The sequence below is a fragment of the Malaclemys terrapin genome, chromosome 1 (genome assembly GCF_027887155.1).
Source record: "Malaclemys terrapin pileata isolate rMalTer1 chromosome 1, rMalTer1.hap1, whole genome shotgun sequence".
Lineage (NCBI taxonomy): Eukaryota > Metazoa > Chordata > Testudines > Emydidae > Malaclemys > Malaclemys terrapin.
Genome location: NC_071505.1, coordinates 234,200,668 through 234,222,808, shown reverse-complemented (window position 1 = coordinate 234,222,808; position 22,141 = coordinate 234,200,668). Strand labels below are relative to the sequence as shown.

Genomic DNA, 22,141 nt, shown 5'->3' with positions numbered 1-22,141 from the left:
TAAACTTACATCAGTTTAATGGCGTTGCTCAGGGGGGTGGATTTTTCACATCCCTGAGCAATGCATTTATACTGACCTAACCCCTAGTGTAGACAGCGCTATGACGACAACAGGGCTTCTCCCATCGACACAGCTACTGCCTCTGGCGGATGTGGACTAACTCTGCCAACTCTGCCTGCTCTCCTATCAGCAAGGCAGTCTTCACTGAAGTGCTACAGCGGCGCAGCTGCACCAGTGCTGCTGCGCCGCTAGAGCGGTTAAGCATAGACCTGCCCTCGGTTTCCTACAAAGATAAACAACAGACGTTAACCCCAAGGGCAACCACAGATTATCACAACAGGGAGATAAATAGGGACGACAATGGAAGTTTAAGAATTTCGGAACTTCTTGCTGAACAGACTGACAACTGGATTTTTTGAAGAAGTCAATGGGATAATTTTCAGCCAGCGTTGCAGTGGCTAACTGAGGTATGTATTAAGATTACTCAAACCTTAACTGGAAAAAGCAATCATTGCTTATCATCTTACAGTGAATCAATACATTTTGCCCAACAGTACTCAAACAGCTTAAAATGCAAGTGTCAGAGGAATTCAGTTGTTATATCAATTTCAGCTTCTCAAAAGCAGCAGCAGTAAAATCATGGATACAGAGGTCTCAGCAGCAGCATTTCAACCTCAAGCAGTGGTCTATGATGACACATTTTCCCAATCTGCCACGTTGAAGAATCAAAGTTAAGAAACCCCAACCCATTGCAAAATTACAGGAGTGGTACATTTTCAAGAACAAATTCAGAGCATTTTAAATCAAGAACCATAGAAATTACGTGGGAAATGGAAAGAGTATTAAAAGGGAGAGAAAACACATTAAGAAATATATTTTAGGGAAATATATTGGCAGGGGGATGACTTAGATAACCTGACAGCTCTTTTTCCACCTCTAATTTGTATGTTTCTATGAGCTTCACATAATTGCAAAAAGACTGAAAACTTGCTTAACACGAAGGAGAGGTTTCAACTTACTTGCTGCAACTGCTGTTCACAATACTACTATAAGTGCTTCGTGGCACAAAAGCTAGAGATGCAGGGGGTGGAGACGGAGAGGCAGGAGTTGGTGAGGTCTGTCGTTGTTTCAAGAAAGCATCTGCGTTGAGGGTTTGCAGAGACAATTTATAAAGGTTGTCGGTAGCTGGGAAACCAAGCAAAAAAGGTCTTATAGTATTCATTTCACCACATGGGCAACTCTTAAGGAGGTTTGTCATCTTTTCTGAAGTACTGTAGCTCCTGCTCAAATTCTCAGAAATTTTTACATTCAAATATATTCATGTAACAATATTTATGTATGAAATATTCATATATCAAATTTTCATAGAAAGAAAATGGAGAATTAAGTGAAATGAATATCAACCAATATAATGTCACAAAAAGCTGGGCTGAGGAAAGCTGTCTTGGAGTTGTACTAGTGACAGAACTTCAGCAAAAACTAATTTTATTATAGCCTGTAATTTTCTGCTAATAAACTATCAAATCGTGGTAGTGGCCTTCCACCACAGAGTCTGTGTAGATTTCAGTCGGGTGAAAAAGCTGTTTATAATTTTTGCTAAAACACCAGGTGAACAAACTTCGGTAAAAATTAAGTTTTCCAACCATTTTGCAAGTCAACCTTTCCCACAGTTCTAGTTCTCAGCGTTTTGTTTAAAAGCTTTTTTTTTTTTTTAAATCACTTATAGGTTAATAATTAATGCAGAAAAAACATAGCTCGATCCAGAACCAGATTTAGTTTACAACAGGAGATTTCTGAATTGTCAGCAAAAAAATGGATGCACACTGCAGCACAGGAAGCCAATACTGATATAGTTGCTAATTAAAATTGCTGCAGGACTGCACATCAGACCTATATAGGAATGTCTTTGGCTATATACCTTTGGGATAGTGAACTGGAGCAAAGGCAGCAGGTAGTTTATTTACAAAATGAGTTAAAGCAGGATATAAAAAGCATGGAATGGGTAGAGAAAGGTGTATCTTTAAACCCACCTCCATTTCCCCAATTAAAAATCTCCTATTTTCCTCCATTGTCTGTAGCCTTAGCATCACACTCGACCATAAACTGTTATTCTACCACATCACCTACATCTGACAATCATCACCTCTACACATCCCTACCTTAGCTCCACCTCTGCTGTAATTTTCATCCATGCCACTTAGCTCCTATCACACTGACCTTTTCCTATGGTCTTCATTAGTGCCTGCTCGCTCAATGCAGAAGGCTGCTGCTTCTCTCTTACACACCTAGAAAGGGGAACCATGTCCACCCCCCCACTCTCCACCTACCCCAGAACTAGAGCTCCCCATTATCTTTCAATGTTTTGTGGCTGAAACTCTCACTCCAGGGAAGATGAATATATAGGGGCAGGAAAGCAAAAACCCAAACCAACAAACAAATGCTATTATAATCACTACAAGAGGCATATGTTTACATCCAAAGCAATCTGTGCCAGCAGTGGCAAAGATCTTCCTGAGAAAGTGGAATCAAGCAGGAACTCTGCATTTCACGATTTCCTCCCCTCCACTGTTGGCATAAAGCCAGGTTTGATTGTTTCTCTGGTTTCATGCCCTGCCCTGAAGTATCAGTCATCAGTTGGAACCAAACACAGCCCTCAAAGCCTGACTGCATAACAAATGATTGAGGTGTAGCATCTGGCTTCAAGTTGGACAGAAAGTTGTCCCTGGTCCCACCAGAATACTCTCATCTTGTATTATTCACATCTATAAGCTTTTTTGGGATACAGCTTGGATGAAAGACTCAGGCAAAGCTGGTTTGTACTGTATGGAAGGGGAATAAGATTGTAAAGCCTTTTTAGTAAGCTCTTTGGGAGAGGGACTGCTTTATTATGTCTGTACAGAACTGAGCATGAGGTAGTCTTGGTTCTTACTGGGGGCTCTGGCTGCTATTGAAATGCAAATAGTAATAGTGAGTAGTTCCGTCTAATAAATACTCTCTGGTTACTTCAGATATTCTCATTCCCTAGGACATTCAAATTGGCTAGTTTTAACCTCAGCTTTCACTCACTCATAGACTTTAAGGTCAGAAGGGACCATTATGATCATCTAGTCTGACCTCCTGCACAACTCAGGCCACAGAATCTCACCCACCCACTCCTATAACAAACCCCTAACCTATGTCTGAGTTATTGAAGTCCTCAAATCGTGGTTTAAAGACCTCAAGGTGCAGAGAATCCTCCAGCAAGTGACCCAGTTCAGTTCACACTCACTGAAAATTCTGATGCTGATTATTTCTGCAGTGCCATAGGTATGTATGGCACTTCAAATTCACTGGCACCTCAGAGCCATTTCCCCAGGTCAGCCCACATGTTTTACAATCTCAAATGGTAGCTGACTAGATGCACTCACAGGCGGAGGTGCAACTACCTGCCCATTTATAGACAGTGGCCCTGATCCTGCAACTGAATCCACGCTGGGAGTCCCTTGCATCTATACAGATCCATTTGCAGGACTGGGGTTCACATTTGTAGAAGTGTCAGGTTTTGAGGCCATGTCTACACTACAGACTTCTGCTGTCAGGGGTGTGATAAGTTTTGCTAGTATAAGTTGCAGCTGCCCTGGCTCTTTGCCAATCTAACATATTGCTATTGCTCTACTAGCAAAGCCTCCCAAGCGTAGACCTGGCCAAAGATTATAAGCTCTTTGGGGTGGGGACTGTGTCATCCTGTGTGTTTGGACAGCGTCTACTGGACCTGACAAAATGGAGCCCACATTTCAAGAGAACGGTGCATTCTGTTTTCAGACAATTAGCTGTATGAATATTCTCCCCATCATCGCCAATTCTCAGCTTTTGCACAATTCTGCCCATTGCTAAAGAACTGTAGAAAAATCAAGGTTCTACCCCTCATTTTCAGACCTCCACACTACTACTAGATTCTGTCAAAATGGGGGCCACTACAGAAAAAACAGGAACAGGATTGTGTGAGGAGGGAGGATGGGAAGATTTAAAGAAGAATCACAACAAACAGTCCTTGCTGTTTTGCAGAACACGGTAGCCTCCTGTTGTACAGTAACTGTACTTACAGCTGCCTGCTTTGTGAAGTGGCACCGAGTCCCACTCTGGTGGCGGAGAATCTTTTTCCCCTTCTGAACTGCTGGTATTGCCTAATTCCTGTCCAGAGCCACTGGGGAGAAATTTTGCTAGTGCTGATGGCCTGCTGTCCATTAACTTATTGTTTGGACCTGTACAAAAAAACAGAGCAAGCCATAGCCATTAAGAGATGCACTTCTTTCTCCTTGTGCAGCGATCTAGAAGCTAGAACTCTAAAAACTGAAAATTTAAAAAACCACTTGTGTAATTTAACAAAAATCCTCCAAACCCCAAATATTTGTTTAAGAGTAACTGATATATTGTACCTCTTGTTTTCGGGAGGTTTCTTGATTTGGACCCATTTGTCAGCATGTGCTGAAGAGACATCTTGGATGAAAAGGTTTTGCGCTGTTTGTTTTCCAGTGGGGGAGTATATGGTAACTCCAAGGAACTAAAGTGAAAACATGAACACAGATTTATTCTTGGTTGCTGGGTGAAGTGTTGCAGAAGAGTTTCACGTATATACACGCCGTGTAGTTTTATACAAGTCTGGTATTCTCTGACTTGCCTCATTACTCCCCTAACTTCAGTCCATCCTGACTGCAGCTGCCAAGATCATCTATTCCTACTGCTCTAAGTCTCCTCTTTTCTTTGAATTTCTGCATTGGCCTTCCTTGTTTATGTCAAGCTTCTCCTCCCATTCAAAGTTCTCCATAACTGTAACTCTGCCTTTGTCTACATCTCTGCTCTCATCTCCTCCTACACCCCATTGCACTCTCAGGCACCCAAATCCCTGGGTGCCTTATCACCCCATCTGTCTCCTCCTTCAAACTCTATCTCTATACCTTTTATGCTGCCATCCCCATAGACCTAGAATGGCCTCTAAACTAACCCACAACTTCAAGAACCCACTGATTTTTTTCCCAAACTGGAGCTTTCTGATGGTACAAAACTGTCACAGCGAGGTAGGTGATGAGCTGTGATTGCCCCTCTTCTCCTCAGTTCTGTTTTCTATTCTTACTAGTTCAAACATTCCTGCCACTCCCATCATCCCATCTCGACTCCCAGTTAAACATTAAAAAACAACAAAACTGTTGCAACCAATAGCAAGCTCATTTGCCTGTATATTTTATTCTTAATTCCCAACCATTCAGACTGTAAACTTTTTAGGACAGGGGGAGTCTCACCAACACAATCCTCAGTATGGCCTTTTGATGCGGTCATAACGTAAGTGTTTATTAATAAATACCTGTCTATAATTTGGAAAGCAAACAAAATACGATCGTGGTAAAGGAAAGAGAGGAGACTATATAAAGCAGCATTTTCAGAAGTAGTCTGAAGGAAATCAGTGTATAACACACTCTAGATTTCTGCTAGTCTAGTATTTATTTGCCACAAGCCTTGCAGGAACACACAAATTAATATTCTGCATTCCATCTATTATGCAATTCAGAGGTGTGGCATTTGTGATTTTATAAAACTCCCTAGTCAGCAGTGTCAGAAAGAAATGGGTGTAGTAAGACTAAACCTCTGTTGGCACAGATGATGCAGAGGCATAGTAAAAATCATTCTAGCACCAGACAAGAGGAAGAGGTAGCAGTAGCCTTCCCAGATCACCGATCTGGGAATCTGATCCATAAATTATAAGTATTTCAGTGGTGAAATATGATCCCCCCTGTGAAATCTGGCGCCCAGCTGGGGGCTCCTACACTGCGCAGGACTCCAGTGCTAGTCCCAGCCCGGGATTCAGACTTCCTCTTCCCCTGCAGGGGCTGCTTCGACCCACCTCTGAGAACTCTCCTAGCTGCAGGAAGCTCCTTGACTCCAGTTGTCAGACACCCCTCCCCCTTGTGCGGGCAAGCTAGAGCTGTCACACACACACACACACACACTGTGGCTCCAACTGTGACACCCTTATTCACCCCATGCAGAGAGGCTGCAGCTCCAGCTGTTTTGGTGATGGTACTGACTTTAGAGGTTGGCACCTGGCCAGCAGCCTCTGCTCTATAGCTGCCCAGCTCTGAAGGTAGAGCTGCCCCTCTCCCCCTCCCCCAGCAGCAGGGTAGAGGGAGGATGGCAATCTCTCGGCCCCCCCCTACAATAGCCTTGCGACCCCCTGACCCCGACAGTCTTTTGGGTTGGGACCCCAGTTACTACACTGTGAAATTTCAGATATAAACAACTAAAAGCGTGAAACTGACTAATTTAAAAAAACCGTGGTCCTGAAATTGGCCAAAACAGACCATGAATTTGGTAGGGCCCTAATTAGAAGACTCAACAGGAAAAATTCTGTGACTATAATTCCACCAAGAGTATCTGATATCAACCACAGGTATGAACCGTGTACTTTATTACGTAGTTGCAATACTTGATGGAATGTTGGCCATATCAGTTTTTCTACATGAAGTTCGTTACCAAAAGCGTCACATTATTGCAGTTGATTCACTGCTGAAGATCTAGCATGTATCTCAATGATGCACAGCATTCCTGTCAGATGTTTCCTTACATTTACAAAACAGATATTCTCCAACATCAGGAAGGAAGACAAGAAAGATTAGCCACTCCTACAGGTAGGTTTTTCTGAGCAGGCTGGCAGCCCAAAGACTTGAAGATGACAGAAAGCTCTACCTTCACATTTCCCCTTCAAGCATAAAACCTTCCTAACTAGGAGGAGATCCTTATAATTATGCTCACCTTGATTTCACATCTGCTGGAATTTCTTTCTTGATATTTGATAGTTTTTTCCCTCTCTGTTTTATTTGGAATATTTCACTTTCATGCTTTTCTGGCATGGCTTGTTTTCCCTTTTGCTTTTCTGGTTCCTACAAAAGCCAACACACGGTAACATAGAAAACATTAAGAATAGTAACTGAAGGATCCTGCTTCAATAAAAACCAGAGAGAGAAAATGGCATCAGCAATTGTGAGCAATTTGCATAATGGATGATAACATTTCACCACTCAATAGTGACCATCCCCTCCATCCCGAAAGTGATGCCTATCAAAAGGTAGTTGACCTTCCTAGAGGATTTCAGTCTCTGCTTATCCACAGAAATAGTACAGGATGGGCAGCAGCAGTGCAAACTTCCTCAGATTACCCTACTAATGTACTTCAAACCTGATTTTTGGGGGCCATTCTAGGAACATGAGGGTAGTTCCAACTCCATGTTCATTCAGACCTTTGGGGAGACTGTTAAAAAGGATGCTGGTTATGGACTTTGGACGGAGATGGACAACTCAGTTCGTATAAGTCACTGATCAGTCATCAGGGGATGGTAACTTTCTGTCATTGATGACCTGGGCTGCATTTGACAGACGACCCAAAACTGAAATGGTTCCATATCTCATCTAGATAGGATGCTTTTAAGCAAAGAAATAGCAAGTTCAAGCAACTTCACCATTTGAGTTATTTCCTCTCTCTCATTTTACAAACGCTCTGTGCTTTATGACTAAGGTGATATAATTACACTGTCAAATTAATGACTAACCATCTTGCAAAGCAAAAACTGATCAAACTGAATCCTAAATATTTTAACATGTATTTAACCAGTTTTGCTTTCAAAACAGCAGGATTCTAGCTGCAACAAATTCATCACATTAAAAACATGCCTAAATTTGGCTCTGGCTTTCTGTTCTCCCCAATTAGTTTTATTTTGGTTTCATAATGCATGTTTTGAGACAAAACCATTATCATGACCATTTGACCAATATATCAGTGGTTGAGACGCTGTAGTTGATTCCCTAGCATCATTTGGCCCCGTGAGTGAAACAAGTTAGCGATATAAGCATGTTCTAATTCTCTGTTCTATGAAGGAAGAATCCCTTTATTTCTCAGAGAGATTTGGAAACAGGCTGCTTATTACTATCCTTGGCATCAGCGAACACAGAAGAAGTAGCAGCTCCCACTATAAATGAATGTGTGTCAAAAGCAAAGCCATGCTTTCTACTTAGGTGAGCCACTACGTATCTGAGAAGAGTACCCCTTCCCTCTCTTTAATGGTTCTGTACCTCCTTCAGGAGCGGTTCTGTGTCTGGATTGGAGGTTTCTGTGGTGGTTGAAGAACTGTCATCATCTGCCAAAGAATCTTTCAGTTCATCCTCCTGTTGCTTTCCCTTTCCTCTTCTCTCCTTTTCCTCCCTCTTCTTCGGTGGTTTAGATTTGCGCTGAAACGGTTTCCCTTTCCCTAGGGAGATAAGGGCAGCTCCAGATTATTAGCAGCTGTGCTCCAAGACTGGGAGTGTTTTGCACCACTTTGTGCACTGAAAAACAATCCATCACTAAGCCTCCCAAGCCAGCTGCAGCTCTTAGCTCAAGGAGAATTAGACTGCCATAGCATTTTCATCTTTTCTCTCATAGGGTGGCTAAAAGTGCCACTTCAGACTTTTGCTAATATGTCTTTATACCACTTCACTTCATCTAAACAAGTCATGTCAAACCTAAAGGACTCTGACCAATACTAACACTCCTACGTTTACTCCCACAGATCCTACCAACATTACCCACATTCTACAGACACTGGCCACTTAGGCATACATAGTTCTCCTCTGTGACTCTTTGCTACCATGTGACTGGAGTTCAGTTTGAATTCCTTAACGTTTAGTATTAGAATTTCACCATCCAGGACTGATTTTGACAACAATCACTTTAGAAATCACTATGAAAGTTTTATCACCTTAACAGACAAATGAGAAATGGAACTGCTCTGCAGACTTCAGTCGTGCATTTTTTATTTGAGAACTGCAGTAATTTGATGGAGAATATTTAAAAATATTACAAGGTTCTTATGAGAGGATGTAACAAGTATGCCGGGGGATACAGATTAAACATCAATCTGTCTTCAGCATATTTTGTTCCAAGTTAAAATTTAATACTTAAAACTAAATTTTATGTCCTACATTTTAAGCCCAAATGTTTTGAATGTTACTACAGGACAAAACAGGAAAAATGTATTAAAAAATCCATAGACTTATCTATAAAGTTAGTTGTAACAGTTAAGATCACTCACCAGTCTCTACAACAAATCTATATATAAAGAGGAGCTAATTACATTTAATTATACTTATTTCTTTTTGGTTTCTCTCAATTTCAGGTTGAAGGTGCTTGAGCTCAGAGAAATTTACTGGGGAGATAGGTTCAAAGGAGCATCATCTATAGATCTATCAAAATCCTGCCAGAATTCTTGGTAGACAAAATACAATGGTATGTCTTGGACTCTTGGGGAAGGGAAATGAGTTAACATCCTAAAGAACATCAATATGAAGCAACTTGAGCAACAGGTGTGGATTTGTTTTGTTTTTAAACACCTTCATCTTGATCTATAGGCTTCTCTCGCCATTACCTCTAGTTATTCCCTTATTACTTTCTGCCAGCCATCCACTACAATACCATTTAATAAGATCCTCCTTAGATGTTGGCTTTAAGATTAAATGCATTCACTTATAAGCCATATTGTCTATACACTGCTGTTTTGTTTTTAATATTTTATTTGAGAGAAGACCAAATTCAGCTCTATTGTAAATGGGGGTAAATTTCCAATGAGATTTGTGTCTGCTTATGTTGGAACTGAATCTGGTTCATAATGGTTGTTGCCATACTTAATTGTGTAAAAGTTTTTGGAACAAAAGTTATATGAAAAATACTACACAAAATAAGGATCTGACCCTGAAGACACGTAGTTGTGAAGAGAGCCCCATTGTGCAAAGCTGTCCCCGCACAGTCTGTACCTATAAGCTAAACTTCTATTTTTCTGGGTATAAAAGTTAAAAACCAACACTGCAAAAATTCATTTTAAATCCACATACCATCTGAGAAGCTATTGCTCCTAACATGTTCTTCAGCATTAAACTGTAAAATAGTTAGTAGAAACCTTCAGGAAATATATTTAAACATTTTTGCAAACCTAATGATTGACTTCTCCTCCTTCTAGATCTGGCTATTCATTATCACAATTGAGAAGGTTGAAAAATACACAAAGTTACACATCAAGCAAGGTTCATTCTAGCAGCCAACAATGGTTGGAAGAAAACAGTCTACTTTTAAAAAAATTACATTTCTCTCAGGAAATTTCCCCCTGCTTTTGTTATTAGTTACTAAGATTGGGGGGGAAATTCTCATTTTTTAGCTATGTCTATAGACAAAGTTTTGTCAAAGGCACAGACTAAATAAGGACAGATTTTAAAGGTATTCTGATGCCTAAAGATCAATATAAGTGCTTCTAAAAATTCGACTAGGTAGCTAACTGCATATTTAGGAACCTAAATACCATTAAAAGCCTGGCTCACATTATCAGTGTCTCCTGTTCATGTAAAAAAATAGAAAAGTTGGTAGAGGAACTAAAGATCAGGTGTATATGAAACCACCTTGAACTTTTGTTTTTTTTTTAAAAGTAGATTTCAAGTTGACTGTGCTTCTTTAACAGATGTACATTAACTAATGAAATCTCTGTTGATTTCTTACAAGAGACCTTGTTAAATGGGTAATTTAAAGAGCTAGGTCGAATTTGGCCCAAAATTTAGGTTTTGTAAAGACACACATACTTATCAAACCTTAGAGTAATTCATTTAAAACTTAGCAAACCTTAGATGACTTGAAATATTTTCATGAAATGAAAAAATGTTGACTGTAAACAATACTTTTAACAAAAATAACCCTTGTACTGTTTGCTTCACTGTGTTGGGGCACAAGAATCTGAAGCTGGGAAAGTCTAGTTACCAGATAAATGTTTAAAAATTCCATTCATTTTTACAGTAAGTTATTAGTAGGGTAGGTAAGTATGCAAGTAGCCATGCTGGTCCCAGGATATTAGAGAGACAAGTTAGGTAAGGTAATATTTTTTATTGGACCAACTTATTATGGCTTATCCACTAACCCCCACTTTTTGTCCTATGACTCCAGAGATCTTAACAGGCCACTCTATCTTGAATGATCCATTACAATATACAAGTAATAATTACTTATGCTAAACAATCTGTTCAACCTTGCATTTTTGTTGTAAGGTTGGGAGTTCCTTTCCCAGACCTGAAGAAGAGCTCTGTGTGGCTCAAAAGCTTGTCTCTCACCAACAATAAAAGACATTACCTCACCTACTTTACCTCTCTAGGATAAGTAAGGAAATTTGTTTAATACACATTTTCACTCTGATAATGCTCTCTAAAATACCGTAAGACACCTGTAAGAGTCTGGTTTATCTATAATGGAACTAACTTCTCTATTTTGATTTTTTCCCCCAATGTTACTAACACCACATTCTGGATACAACAGTATTTGATCAATCCTACATAAACATTTGAACAAAATCAAACATTCAAAAAGTTGCATCTTTCACACTAATAAACCCAGTGAACTGTTAAAAAAAATAAAAATCAGGATTTCCCAAAACAACACGTTTTCATGGGTGCTAACAAATCAGAATATAGTCCTATCAACCTGAAGTGTCTGTTCTAACATTCCTAAGCTTTCGCATACAGAGAAGTTATATAATTTTAGGTGATGAAATTGCTCTCTTAGATGTAACCTCTCGAAATTATACTTATGACAAAAAAATTCCTGTATTTTATCTTGTGCAATTTCATGTAACAAAATCAGACAAGGTCCTGATATTTCACAAACAAACTTCACACTTTGAGAATGTACTACAAGGGTCGGCAACCTCTGGCACACAGCTCGCCAGGGTAAGCACCTTGGCGGACCGGACCAGTTTGTTTACCTGCCGCGTCCGCAGGTTCAGCCAATCACAACTCCAACTGGCCGTGGTTCGCCGCTCCGGGCCAATGGGGGCGGCGGGAAGCCATGGCCAGCACATCCCTTGGCCTGCGCCGCTTCCCGCCGCCCCCATTGGCCTGGAGTGGTGAACCACGGCCAGTGGGAGCTGCAACCGGCCAAACCTGCGGACACGGCAGGTAAACAAACTGGTCCGGCCCGCCAGGGTGCTTACCCTGGCAAGCTGTGTGCCAGAGGTTGCCGACCCCTCGTGTACTATCACTGAAGGACTAGTTTATAGATTTGTAAAGTCTTGCGGCAGCTGTTTCTCAAAGTGATACTCCTTAGCTAGATACCATGTCACAAATTTTATTTCATAAGAGGCTGATTATGCAAACATTTGGGTACACGCATAGTTACATGCACAACTGCTTGAAGAATCGGGCCCCAATTTTTTAAAATCCAAGTCCTAATGGATGAAGCAAGTATCTCAATAAAGAAATAGTTTAAAAAAGTGTATTAGAGGGAGACTGGAAATGGACAAGTTTTATCATGTATTGCACTGAGCTTTTATCATTCGAATTGTAGAACTCAAAACTGTATAGTAAATATTAGTTTTGTGTAGACTTTTCTAAGGATGAAGGGCTTTTTATATATAAATGCATTTTGTTGGTTTGAGAAGATGAAAAGTTAACACCATAACACTGCTTGTCTGAAAGCAAAGAAAAAAAATAAAAGCATCCAATATAGCCTCACTCCCAAGCAGAAATGACCAAGGCTACTAAAGGGATGCTTTTTATAGAAGTACGTACTTATCTGAAGGTATTTAGAATTAGGAAAAAGTTAAGAGAAAAAATGGACATCTGTCTTATAAATGATTCATTAGGAGTTATGTGAAATGTTCTAACTTCATTTAGACTTCTGCTGAAACTGTTAGACAACAAACTAGCAAGTGATTACGCAGGCTTGAAAAATGGGTAAATAAAACCTTTATAACCAGCACTCGCAATATTTAGGAACAACTATTTTCATCCTAAATATGTTAAGATAATCTTCCAATATACGAATTGCTGAGAATTGTTCCAACCAGGAACCAGATATGAAAATGGTAGTTAAGTCATACTAGCCATTCATTTGTTAAAAGACACAACAATTTTGTTTCCAAGTCTTAAGAAATAAAAAGTAATGTCTCTATAGTTCCACTAGATCCTGATACTGCTGGAATCCTAGATGCATCTCATTCATAAGCACAGCCAACACTTTGCATCCATCAGGAATATTTAATACCATCTGTCCATAACAATGTTGTGTTACTATGCTGTATTTTTTAATGATTACAATACAAGTTAAAATTGCTTTATCTGTTGTGATTACACAGTCATTTTAGGGTTTCTAACCATATCCTCTGTTCTCTTCCCCCACCTATGTCCATCTCTAATGAATTTTATATAGTGTGTATGAAAGGAGTCAGCAATATTCCATGTAAACAAAACTGCCTAAATGAGTCCCACCTCCCAAAAAAAACCCCAAACCAAACAAACCACTAAAAAGAATACTAGATTTAAATTTGTAACTAGAGTGACCCATCAGAGATGTGTGCATTAGACTCAACTGGCTAATTAGAAAACAGTTTTGGACAATCAGTGTAATCAAAAACTACACTAACGAAATATTTACAGCATAAGGATAAATTTCTATTAAGAATTTCAAAATTTGTTTTAAAAACTGTCTAAAATCAAAACACACGACGTATGTACTTCAAGAGCATTTGAGAAATCAAAAGGTGCACATATAAACAACTCTACAGGCACCCTAGCTTCAAGATTAACACACTTTATAAAAAATAAAATCAAGCAGGTGCCATTTATTAACTTGTCGACCTCCTAACATCAAGGATTTTCTGTCACAACTGCAAGTGCTAGGCATGAAGAATTCCATTCTGACAGTACTGTATTGATTCACAATCCCCTACTTTTCAGTTTTCATAATAAACTAGGGCAACCACCCCCACTTTCCCAAAACTAACTGTAGGCTAAAAGGACTGAAGCCCGGAGTAATTTTAAAAGATTTCTAAATATATACACATCGGGTTTTCAGTAAAAACCTATTTCATATAAAACTTGCAAAAGAAAATTTATCCAATGTTGAATGGACAATTCCAGTATTATCAAGTGACAGAAAGGAAGTGTATGAACCCTACTCAGGATCATGCATGAAGCTCTGGTACAGCTGAGAAGTTAGCAGCTTACAACACTATGAAACTGTAACCTTTACGTTTACTGGTTCAAAACTCACTCCTTGACTGTCATAATGTGCCACCCGTATCATTAAGCAAAGCAGAGTTGTATTACCTTTGTTTTTTGTTACTGGAGATGGGGGCTGCTCTGTAAACACATCTGGGGAAGGGGACTCTGGGTGGTCAAACTCTTTGTCCATAGTTTCTATCAGACCAGTGATATCTGAATCCTCGGAGCTGTGCCTTGTGTTGCTGGTACATTCTGGGTGTGAAGGGTTAAGAAGTGGTGATTGTGACAAAGAACTTTCAGTCTGTTGCTCTTGTTGCTGAGGCACTGTTGGTGTTGGCTGTTGTGAATGCTGCTCTAAGAGAACTTGAGCATGTTGCTGGTTTGTTTGCTGGTTCTGCTTTGCCCCTCTGGATCTTCTGCCTGCTGTATGATTCTGAGCTATAACACTTGAATCCAGGATAAGGGGACCTCCCCTGTTAGATGACTGCGTGGAAGCTGTCTGTAGGGAAGTCCTGCTAGCAACATTTGAATTGTTTTTAGATTTGACATTTTCAATATCAGCTGAATTTCTATTGCTGTGCAGATGTGCTGTTGGATTGCATTGCTTATGACTTCCTGTACTGGATCGTGATGAGGAACCACCTGCTCCATAGATTCCTCTGGAGGAACTGTGATTAGAGTCCGATCCAAGTGCATTCAAGCTGGAAGAAGAGCAAGTGTGTTCAAATATACAGTAAGTGTATATTCCTCTACATAAGAAGAGTTATTACATCAATTAGTAATCCTGAGCTACACAGTTCTTGGCTTATTTATCACAGAAACGTAACATGAAAACTCCCTTAAAGCTCAACTGACAATACTTAATATCCATTATTCACTTGCTTATTTACATTTGTGGACAAATCACAGCAACACCACATAGTACACGTGAGAAGGAATACTGGTGTGGGGAGTTTCTTTTTCAAATAAAGCCCGAGGAGGCCAAGGTGGTCTATTTTTTGCAAAGGTATAGTCAAGGTCCAGACTCCAGAGAAACCTTTTTCACATTGCAACAACAACAAGTAGTAAATAAAAAGATTTCACAGTCTGTTCAAGAGTATCTGGCGGTCCAGATTTGGCCCGTGGTCCGCCTATTGACTACCTCTGCCCTAGGCAGAGAGCTTTAAGGAGAGACACTTTTGCCCCAGTCTGTTGCATTACACACTTTCTGTTTTTCTAACAGGTAGTATGTAATTTACTATGTTGATTTACACAAAAAAGTAGGAATTCCTCCATCCTCCCCACACTATTTGGATGCCCTCTTAAGTCATTGCTAAATTACCAGCCCCTTTTGTTAGGAGGGTGGCCTTGATTAGTCTCCTGTACTAAAAGAAATGTTCCTTTCCAAGTGGCCTTGTTCAAATGTGCGTGTACTTACTTTCCGTCAGATGAAATTCCAACTATTCTCCTGAGATCAAATGGCCTTCCCATATCAAAGGGAGGGTTTGATGCCTCAAAGGACAGGCGCCTCCTGAATGGCTCCCAAATTCCTTGAGCATCTAAATAGGCTGTTCCAATTACCAAGAGAAAGAGTACACTATAGGAAATAGAAGTATAAAAAAATATTAATTTTGTTGTCGTTTTAGGGGTGATGAGGCTGAATGCTACAAGGCAAAGAAGATGCATCTTCTGCCAACAAATCGAAAGCTAAAAGGTGAACAGTACCCAAAAAAGCAATTTTATAGGTTGCTGTAAAGAGCAAAATCCCAGCATGACACACACACCTATTTAACCCCTCAATGTACACTTATTACTATGGGAGTTACAATTAAAGTACAAAGACAAGATATAGATGTGATCCCCAAACCAAAAAGTTATGGAAAAAATAAGTTTCTGAAGCAGAAGTTAACTTGTTTCAATCAGCATGGTCTCATCTCCTTCTTCCAAATTTTTGACAGCTTCTTGATATTTCCACTGAGTGAAATGAAGTACTAATTCACAAAAAAGTTTTACACAAAGATGCGATAAAAGAGTTAAGGAAAACTGATCAATCAAACAATAGGGAAACATCTCCAGATAAGTTCATCAATACTCTATATAAGAGGGCAGAATTTTGGCCTTAGCTACTGTTTCCTGTCAAAACCACACTGTCACTGGGGGAAGAGGGAGAGAGATGAGGGGAGGAGCATAGGTTAGCATCTGATTTAATGCACAGAAAACCGAAGAAATTTTAATTCTTGGGTTAAAAGTGCCATTGAGTAATTAAAACATACTAGATGGACTAAAATACTGTTAAACAGATTTAGTGTGCAGACTAAAAGTACTATTGAATACACACATCAAGTGATTGTACTGGGAGAAAAAAAGAGTGCATGTGTGTGTTTATATAACACACTGTTGCTTGAGTAAAAAAAAATAAGTTTTCTTCTGTTTCCATGTTTCCATCATTCAATTCTTATTTTTACAGTTTTACTGTTGATATTTTAGTTATACTCAGTCAGTAGTGTTTCAATACAGTGAAACTGCAAAACAAATTTATTTTCATTTCTGTTGTAACTATGATATTTCTTGGGGGAGGTACTGGACTGAAAGTCAGGAGACCCAGGTTTCTACACCCAGCTTTGCCATTGATCTGAGCTGTGACCTCAAACAACTTACTTCACCTCAGTGTGCACCTCTCTCTCCCACTACATTCTTTGTTTTGTCTATTTAGATTGTAAGCTCTTCCTGGAAGGGACTCTCTCACTACGTGTTTGTACGCTGCCTAGCAAAATGTGCTTTGTTGTCCGGTGTATTCATATGCTACTATGTAACCTCACTAACTGATGGTACTCTATTTTAAATGTTTTACATATGACTCAATAATGCCCTCCAGGTTCTCAGAAATTCCATTATTAGTATCACCAGTTGTCTATCACATATAAAGATGGCAGCAGAATTAAATCATTCAAAAGGCATTTGCTGCTAAACTCATCTAAGTCACTGTTTCATATCTCCCTAAGGTTCTGCGCCGTGGAAGAGTGACTTCTCACCTCCAAAAGAAGCCATGTTTAATAACGTTGCCTCAATTCATAACTTATCATAGAATCATAGAATATCAGGGTTGGAAGGGACCTCAGGAGGTCATCGAGTCCAACCCCCTGCTCAAAGCAGGACCAATCACCAACTTGGTTCAAGTCTGGCTTAGTTACAGCTATAAACAATCACACATCATCATGGTTAATAGGAGTACAATATTTGATCTTAGCAAAGACATTCTGGACGAACAGGCTGTATTTTGCACTAGTTTTTCACAGAAAGTTAAAATTCTCAACACCATGGTGTTAGCACAAAATCCACAGTAGTTTGCACCTGCTGCTTCTTAACTTCATCTTACCAGAATACATTATTTTACATCAATTACCAATTGCACTGTATACAAAATGTATCCTAAATTATACTAAAAACAAAGCATCTACCCTTTGTATTTTGTATTCAAACTCAGACAACTCCATGTACATTATGCAGGTACAAGCAACTCATACCTCATTATTCCTGAGATGATTATGTACAGTGCCAGCTCCCAACTGGGTCTAGGCAGGGCTTCTGCACATGTTGCTAACATATGATATGGAAGAGATGCATTCAATACAAATATAAATTCAGAGCCTCCTGCTGTAATGAACTTCAGTTCACGAATGACTCTGGAAGCAGTGAAATCTGGTGTAAACCTGAAAAAAATAAATGCAGATGGTTATACCTGTCCATATTTTTTAAGACTAAATCCAGTAAGACAGTTTTAAGTTTTAAATAATTTGCATTATTCATCCTTTTCGTATTTTAAAAAGATAATAGCAACTGCAATTTGAGGAGGTTTGCTGAAACTGACTGAATCAGTAGGATGATCACTAGTCTCCCAGACACCTTAGCCAAATAGTACCTATGGATATTATTCAAGTAGCTTAAGAGACAATGAAATCAGTCTCTAAGTACATACACAGAAAGAATATATTCAATAAGAGGGAAGGCCTAGAATTAAGCCAATACCAGAGGGCAGATTTATCTAGCAGATGAAGCCAACTAGATACAATGGTTGGAATTAGATTTGGCCCCATTTTTTTCGTTAAGAAAAAAAATCAAACTAAAATTATGCAAAACATGCAAAATTTAAGAACGACAGTAATTAAGCAATGAAACAGATTACCAAGAAAAGTGGAAATTTCGTCACTTCATCTTCAAGTCAAGATTGAGTATCTTTCTAGAAAGCTATGCTTTAGTCCCATCACTAATTGTTGAGCTCGATGCAGGTATTCATGTGTGAAATCCTATGGCGTATGTCATGCAGCAGGCTAGGCTAGTTAATTAGAGTGCTCCTTTACAGTCTTAAATTCTATGAATTTTTAGTAAAGGCTAAGCAATTAGTATACAAAAGAAGCATTAAATACAATCAGGGCCCAAGATCATTTTTGGAGCAGAGGGTCCTTTCTGTAGCCAATTCTTGATTAAAACACCCACTACAATTTCAGTCAGTGCAGCACACACAAAGCCTGCAGGGTTAAAATGCTGTACATTATGATAGGGGCACTCATAATACAGAGATGGATCTTTTTCAGTACACACTGCAATTAACCAAAAGGATACGTTAATCTAGGTCTATAGTCTACAATATCCATGAAGTTGTCTTAATATGCATTTGTTTATACAGTTCCAAGTTTACAGCAAACTGTTTAATGACCAGTAAATACAACACTGTACTCAGCTGTGAAATCTCTTTTATAGGTTCTTACAACCTGTTTGTTCCACTTTTAGAAAGGAAAGGAAGTGTCACAATTTTTGTTCGTACAGAAGAAAATGAAGCAACTCAAAGTTTAAATGAAAAAAAAAGAGGATTTAATCAACACCGATTTCTTACTGAGTAAAGCTTTGTACATACATTTTCTAATGTAAGAGTATCATCAAATGATCTACATGAGGAAAGTGGCCTCACTCTTTAACAATGTACTTACAATATGACAATGTCTTTAGAGGCATTGGCACTTAGTGCAAACTCTTGACAGTTAACAACTTTAAATCCATATCCTTCACATGTATATCCACTGATTTCCATGGACTTCACATTAATCTGAAGCTGCCCTGTGTTCTCCACTTTGAATGTTCTTTTCAGTGTGAAATTTGGTTCTTTTAATTTCATTTCTAAAAAGATATGGAACAATGCAATTAGGACTGTGTTAAGCCACTATAGTGCAGTAAATTCATTATCTACAAAAAATGCTTGCACAGTTCTGTTAGTACCATCCTCACTTTAAGCCCAACAGTGATACTAGGAAATACATGCATCAGGGAAGTGGTGGGTGGTCGAAGTGCTGACCTTTGGACAAGATGTTAAAACAGAGGTCTCTGCAAGCAGTGTCAGATGGCTGTCAAGTAGAATGGTTTCTGTCCAATTCCAGAGCATCTATTATTCCCTCACAAAAAACCTGGAGAAAGCTACTCTATTGAGACTAATATTGCTTATAACAAACCTGCTCCCCAACTGTGTAGTGGTGTAAGCTATTGTTCATCACTGTGTCTACGTTTCTTCTGTACGCAGTTCCTGTACTAGCAGCATTTAACTGAACGTTGTAAACATTACTTTCAGATAGTATGTGTAGTATTATCTGTACTCTAACACTAAATTCTTTTCTATCCCAAAAATAAAGCTCATGGATGACATCAAAGACATTGAAGTCAGCATCATTAAGAGGAATATAGCCTTTTAAGAATTTACACTGCTAGTGGAAAACCAATGTGAGGCACATGTTTAGAGGTAGGATCTGAGTTTTCAACTTCAACTGAGTTTTCTACACATCACTCAAGGGAGAAGGGTTTGGCTCACCATCCATGAAGAAATACTATGGATCTCTGGCAAAGGCTGAGGGCCAAATCTTCTTGACTAGTTCTTCAGCCCCAATTCCTCTACCCTCTTCCTTCCCTGCCCCCTGCACAAACTGTTCGCGTTGAGGGCTGCTAAAGGATTCAGGAAGACAGAGGGCTGGCTGCTGCTTTGGTTCACCTATTCTCCGATTGAGAGATCCAGGGCCATTGTAGTGGGCTGTCTTCACTCTTTTGCTCTTAAAAATTGAGGTTATATAGCCTCTAGTATCCATCACTTTAAACTAAAGTAACATTGGACAGACCTTCATCTGTATGTTTACATTTACTAATTAATCTGTTTACAATGACAAAATGCCCAAGACACTATGAAAATAAAAAAAAAATCTCAGAAATATTGCTTGTATAGTGAAATACAGTATTTGTCATGGTACATCAGCCACAAGTTCACACATTTTACATATTTTTAGAGATTCATTTCATCAAGGCATTATAAAACAAGTGATATTTTCTAGTTACTGCAGATATTCGTAGTTGTGTACATCAGATGTCATGAGATTTTCTGTTCAGTGTAATAGGTCTTCATAGAATACTCACTTTCTGAACAGTCTTTTAATAACGTTTCAGTGATCTTAAAACGTAATGAACTTCCTGGAACCGGAGGCTTGCCTGCAACCCTCAGACTTTCAGTTGTTCCTTGGCCTTGTACCATTATAGCATCTATTACAGTCAAATTATTTCTGTATAAAGAGAATAGGGGAAAGAAGAAACTTTTAGCAAAATAAATATGCACTCCACTGCTCTCACAAACATGTTCACAAACTATATTACATTACATCCCAATCCTAGAACAGTTTTATGTATATGAGTAATCTCACTCACAATTCCCATGCATAAGTGTTTGCAGGTTAGGGGCTGCAGTAACCAACACAAAGCATACTAAACTTTAGTGAAGAAACTCATGATTTAGTTATAATAAAATTTTATCATTAACACTTAGAACTGCAAAGCTCCTACATGTTTTTTTCGAACAGTAAACACACTTATTTAAACTCTCGACTTCTCAAAGCAAGAATATTTTAGGAAAATAGTGTTTGACAAGTTCCTACTTTCAATACAAAATGTATAGATGAACTTGAAAAGAATCTAAACATCTTAATATAGAAAACATATTGGCAATACGTGAATATTTGAAGATATGAACTGAATGCCTTTGACCACTGTAAATCATAGTGTAGTGTATACAAACTAAATCCATCATTCCAAACCTGGAGATTCCACAATTAATCTTGAAACAATGGGACAACTTATTGGTCACAAGTGTCAAATGTGAACCTAACATAAATAAGAACCTAATTAACTCAAATCTAATTCAGAGACCTACCATACCTGATGATAATTAATGATGAAACAGTCTTATTAAGAACTGGAGTAAATTTTACTTTGACAGATTTTCGCTCTCCAGGCTTTAAAACTATGTTTAAAACCGAATGTCGAGACAGACCCTCTGCAAATCCTGTAGTGCTCTGCAATGGCTGAACCTTAAGACAATGAAAAATAAAAACCACTTTTTAAAAATAGGGAATTTTTCATAGATTCCACTGAGTACATACAAACTATATTTTCTAAAAAATTCTTATATCAAAACGTGCTTCCTGATGAAGTTGTTTAAATACTTAATTAGCCTAGTTAAAGTCTTCTAATTCTCTATTAGACTTAAAGGGTAACAGAAAAAAAGTTTTTTTGTTTTTTTTTAAATACACACAAACATTTATTCACAAGAGTGTCCACCATGAACTGGAAGTTCCCTTCAAGTAACTGGTAAGATACAAATAGTCTTAAGTCAATGAGAGTTTGATCAGGCAAAAAGAACAGGTTGCAGCTGCTATTCTGCCACCAGTTGATATGCAACACTTGTTATTTTTAATTTTTAAGCTACCACAGCCTTTAACAGAAAAACAAAAGATCTACAGCACAAAAAAATCCTATATTTATTACCAACTTCAAAGTGGTGCAACTGGATTATTCACCATGCGCAATCTGAGCTACAAAACACTCACCTGGGTTCCTAAAACCCTCAGAGGACAAGGTATTCAGGGGGTTGTTTCATGTGCATCTCTAACGCTAATATTATTACTTTGCAATTATATAGTGCTTCACATCTTCAAAGTGCTCTACAATTATTAAATCTTCAGAACACACTTTGGAGGTAGACAGACTAAGTATTACCAACGTAAAAGGAGAACACAAATCTAAAATTTCTAAGAATTTCTCAAGTG

General features: G+C 38.7%; 1 protein-coding gene across 3 annotated transcripts in view; it reads right to left on the bottom strand.

Moving 5' to 3' along the window:
* Positions 1-22,141, bottom strand: part of TMEM131 (transmembrane protein 131) — a 178,019-nt gene that overhangs the window by 14,518 nt on the left and 141,360 nt on the right. For 2 of the 3 annotated variants that reach the window (XM_054009260.1, XM_054009269.1), the window contains exons 26-36: positions 21,252-21,403; positions 20,460-20,602; positions 18,998-19,184; positions 17,537-17,722; positions 15,451-15,609; positions 14,139-14,734; positions 8,097-8,272; positions 6,784-6,911; positions 4,416-4,540; positions 4,083-4,241; positions 1,020-1,185 (exon numbers count right to left, since the gene is read on the bottom strand). In XM_054009260.1, coding sequence (XP_053865235.1) covers positions 1,020-1,185; positions 4,083-4,241; positions 4,416-4,540; positions 6,784-6,911; positions 8,097-8,272; positions 14,139-14,734; positions 15,451-15,609; positions 17,537-17,722; positions 18,998-19,184; positions 20,460-20,602; positions 21,252-21,403 — 2,177 coding nt within the window. The remainder of the gene's footprint in view (positions 1-1,019; positions 1,186-4,082; positions 4,242-4,415; positions 4,541-6,783; positions 6,912-8,096; positions 8,273-14,138; positions 14,735-15,450; positions 15,610-17,536; positions 17,723-18,997; positions 19,185-20,459; positions 20,603-21,251; positions 21,404-22,141) is intronic. The other variant, XM_054009278.1, reaches the window with a different exon arrangement.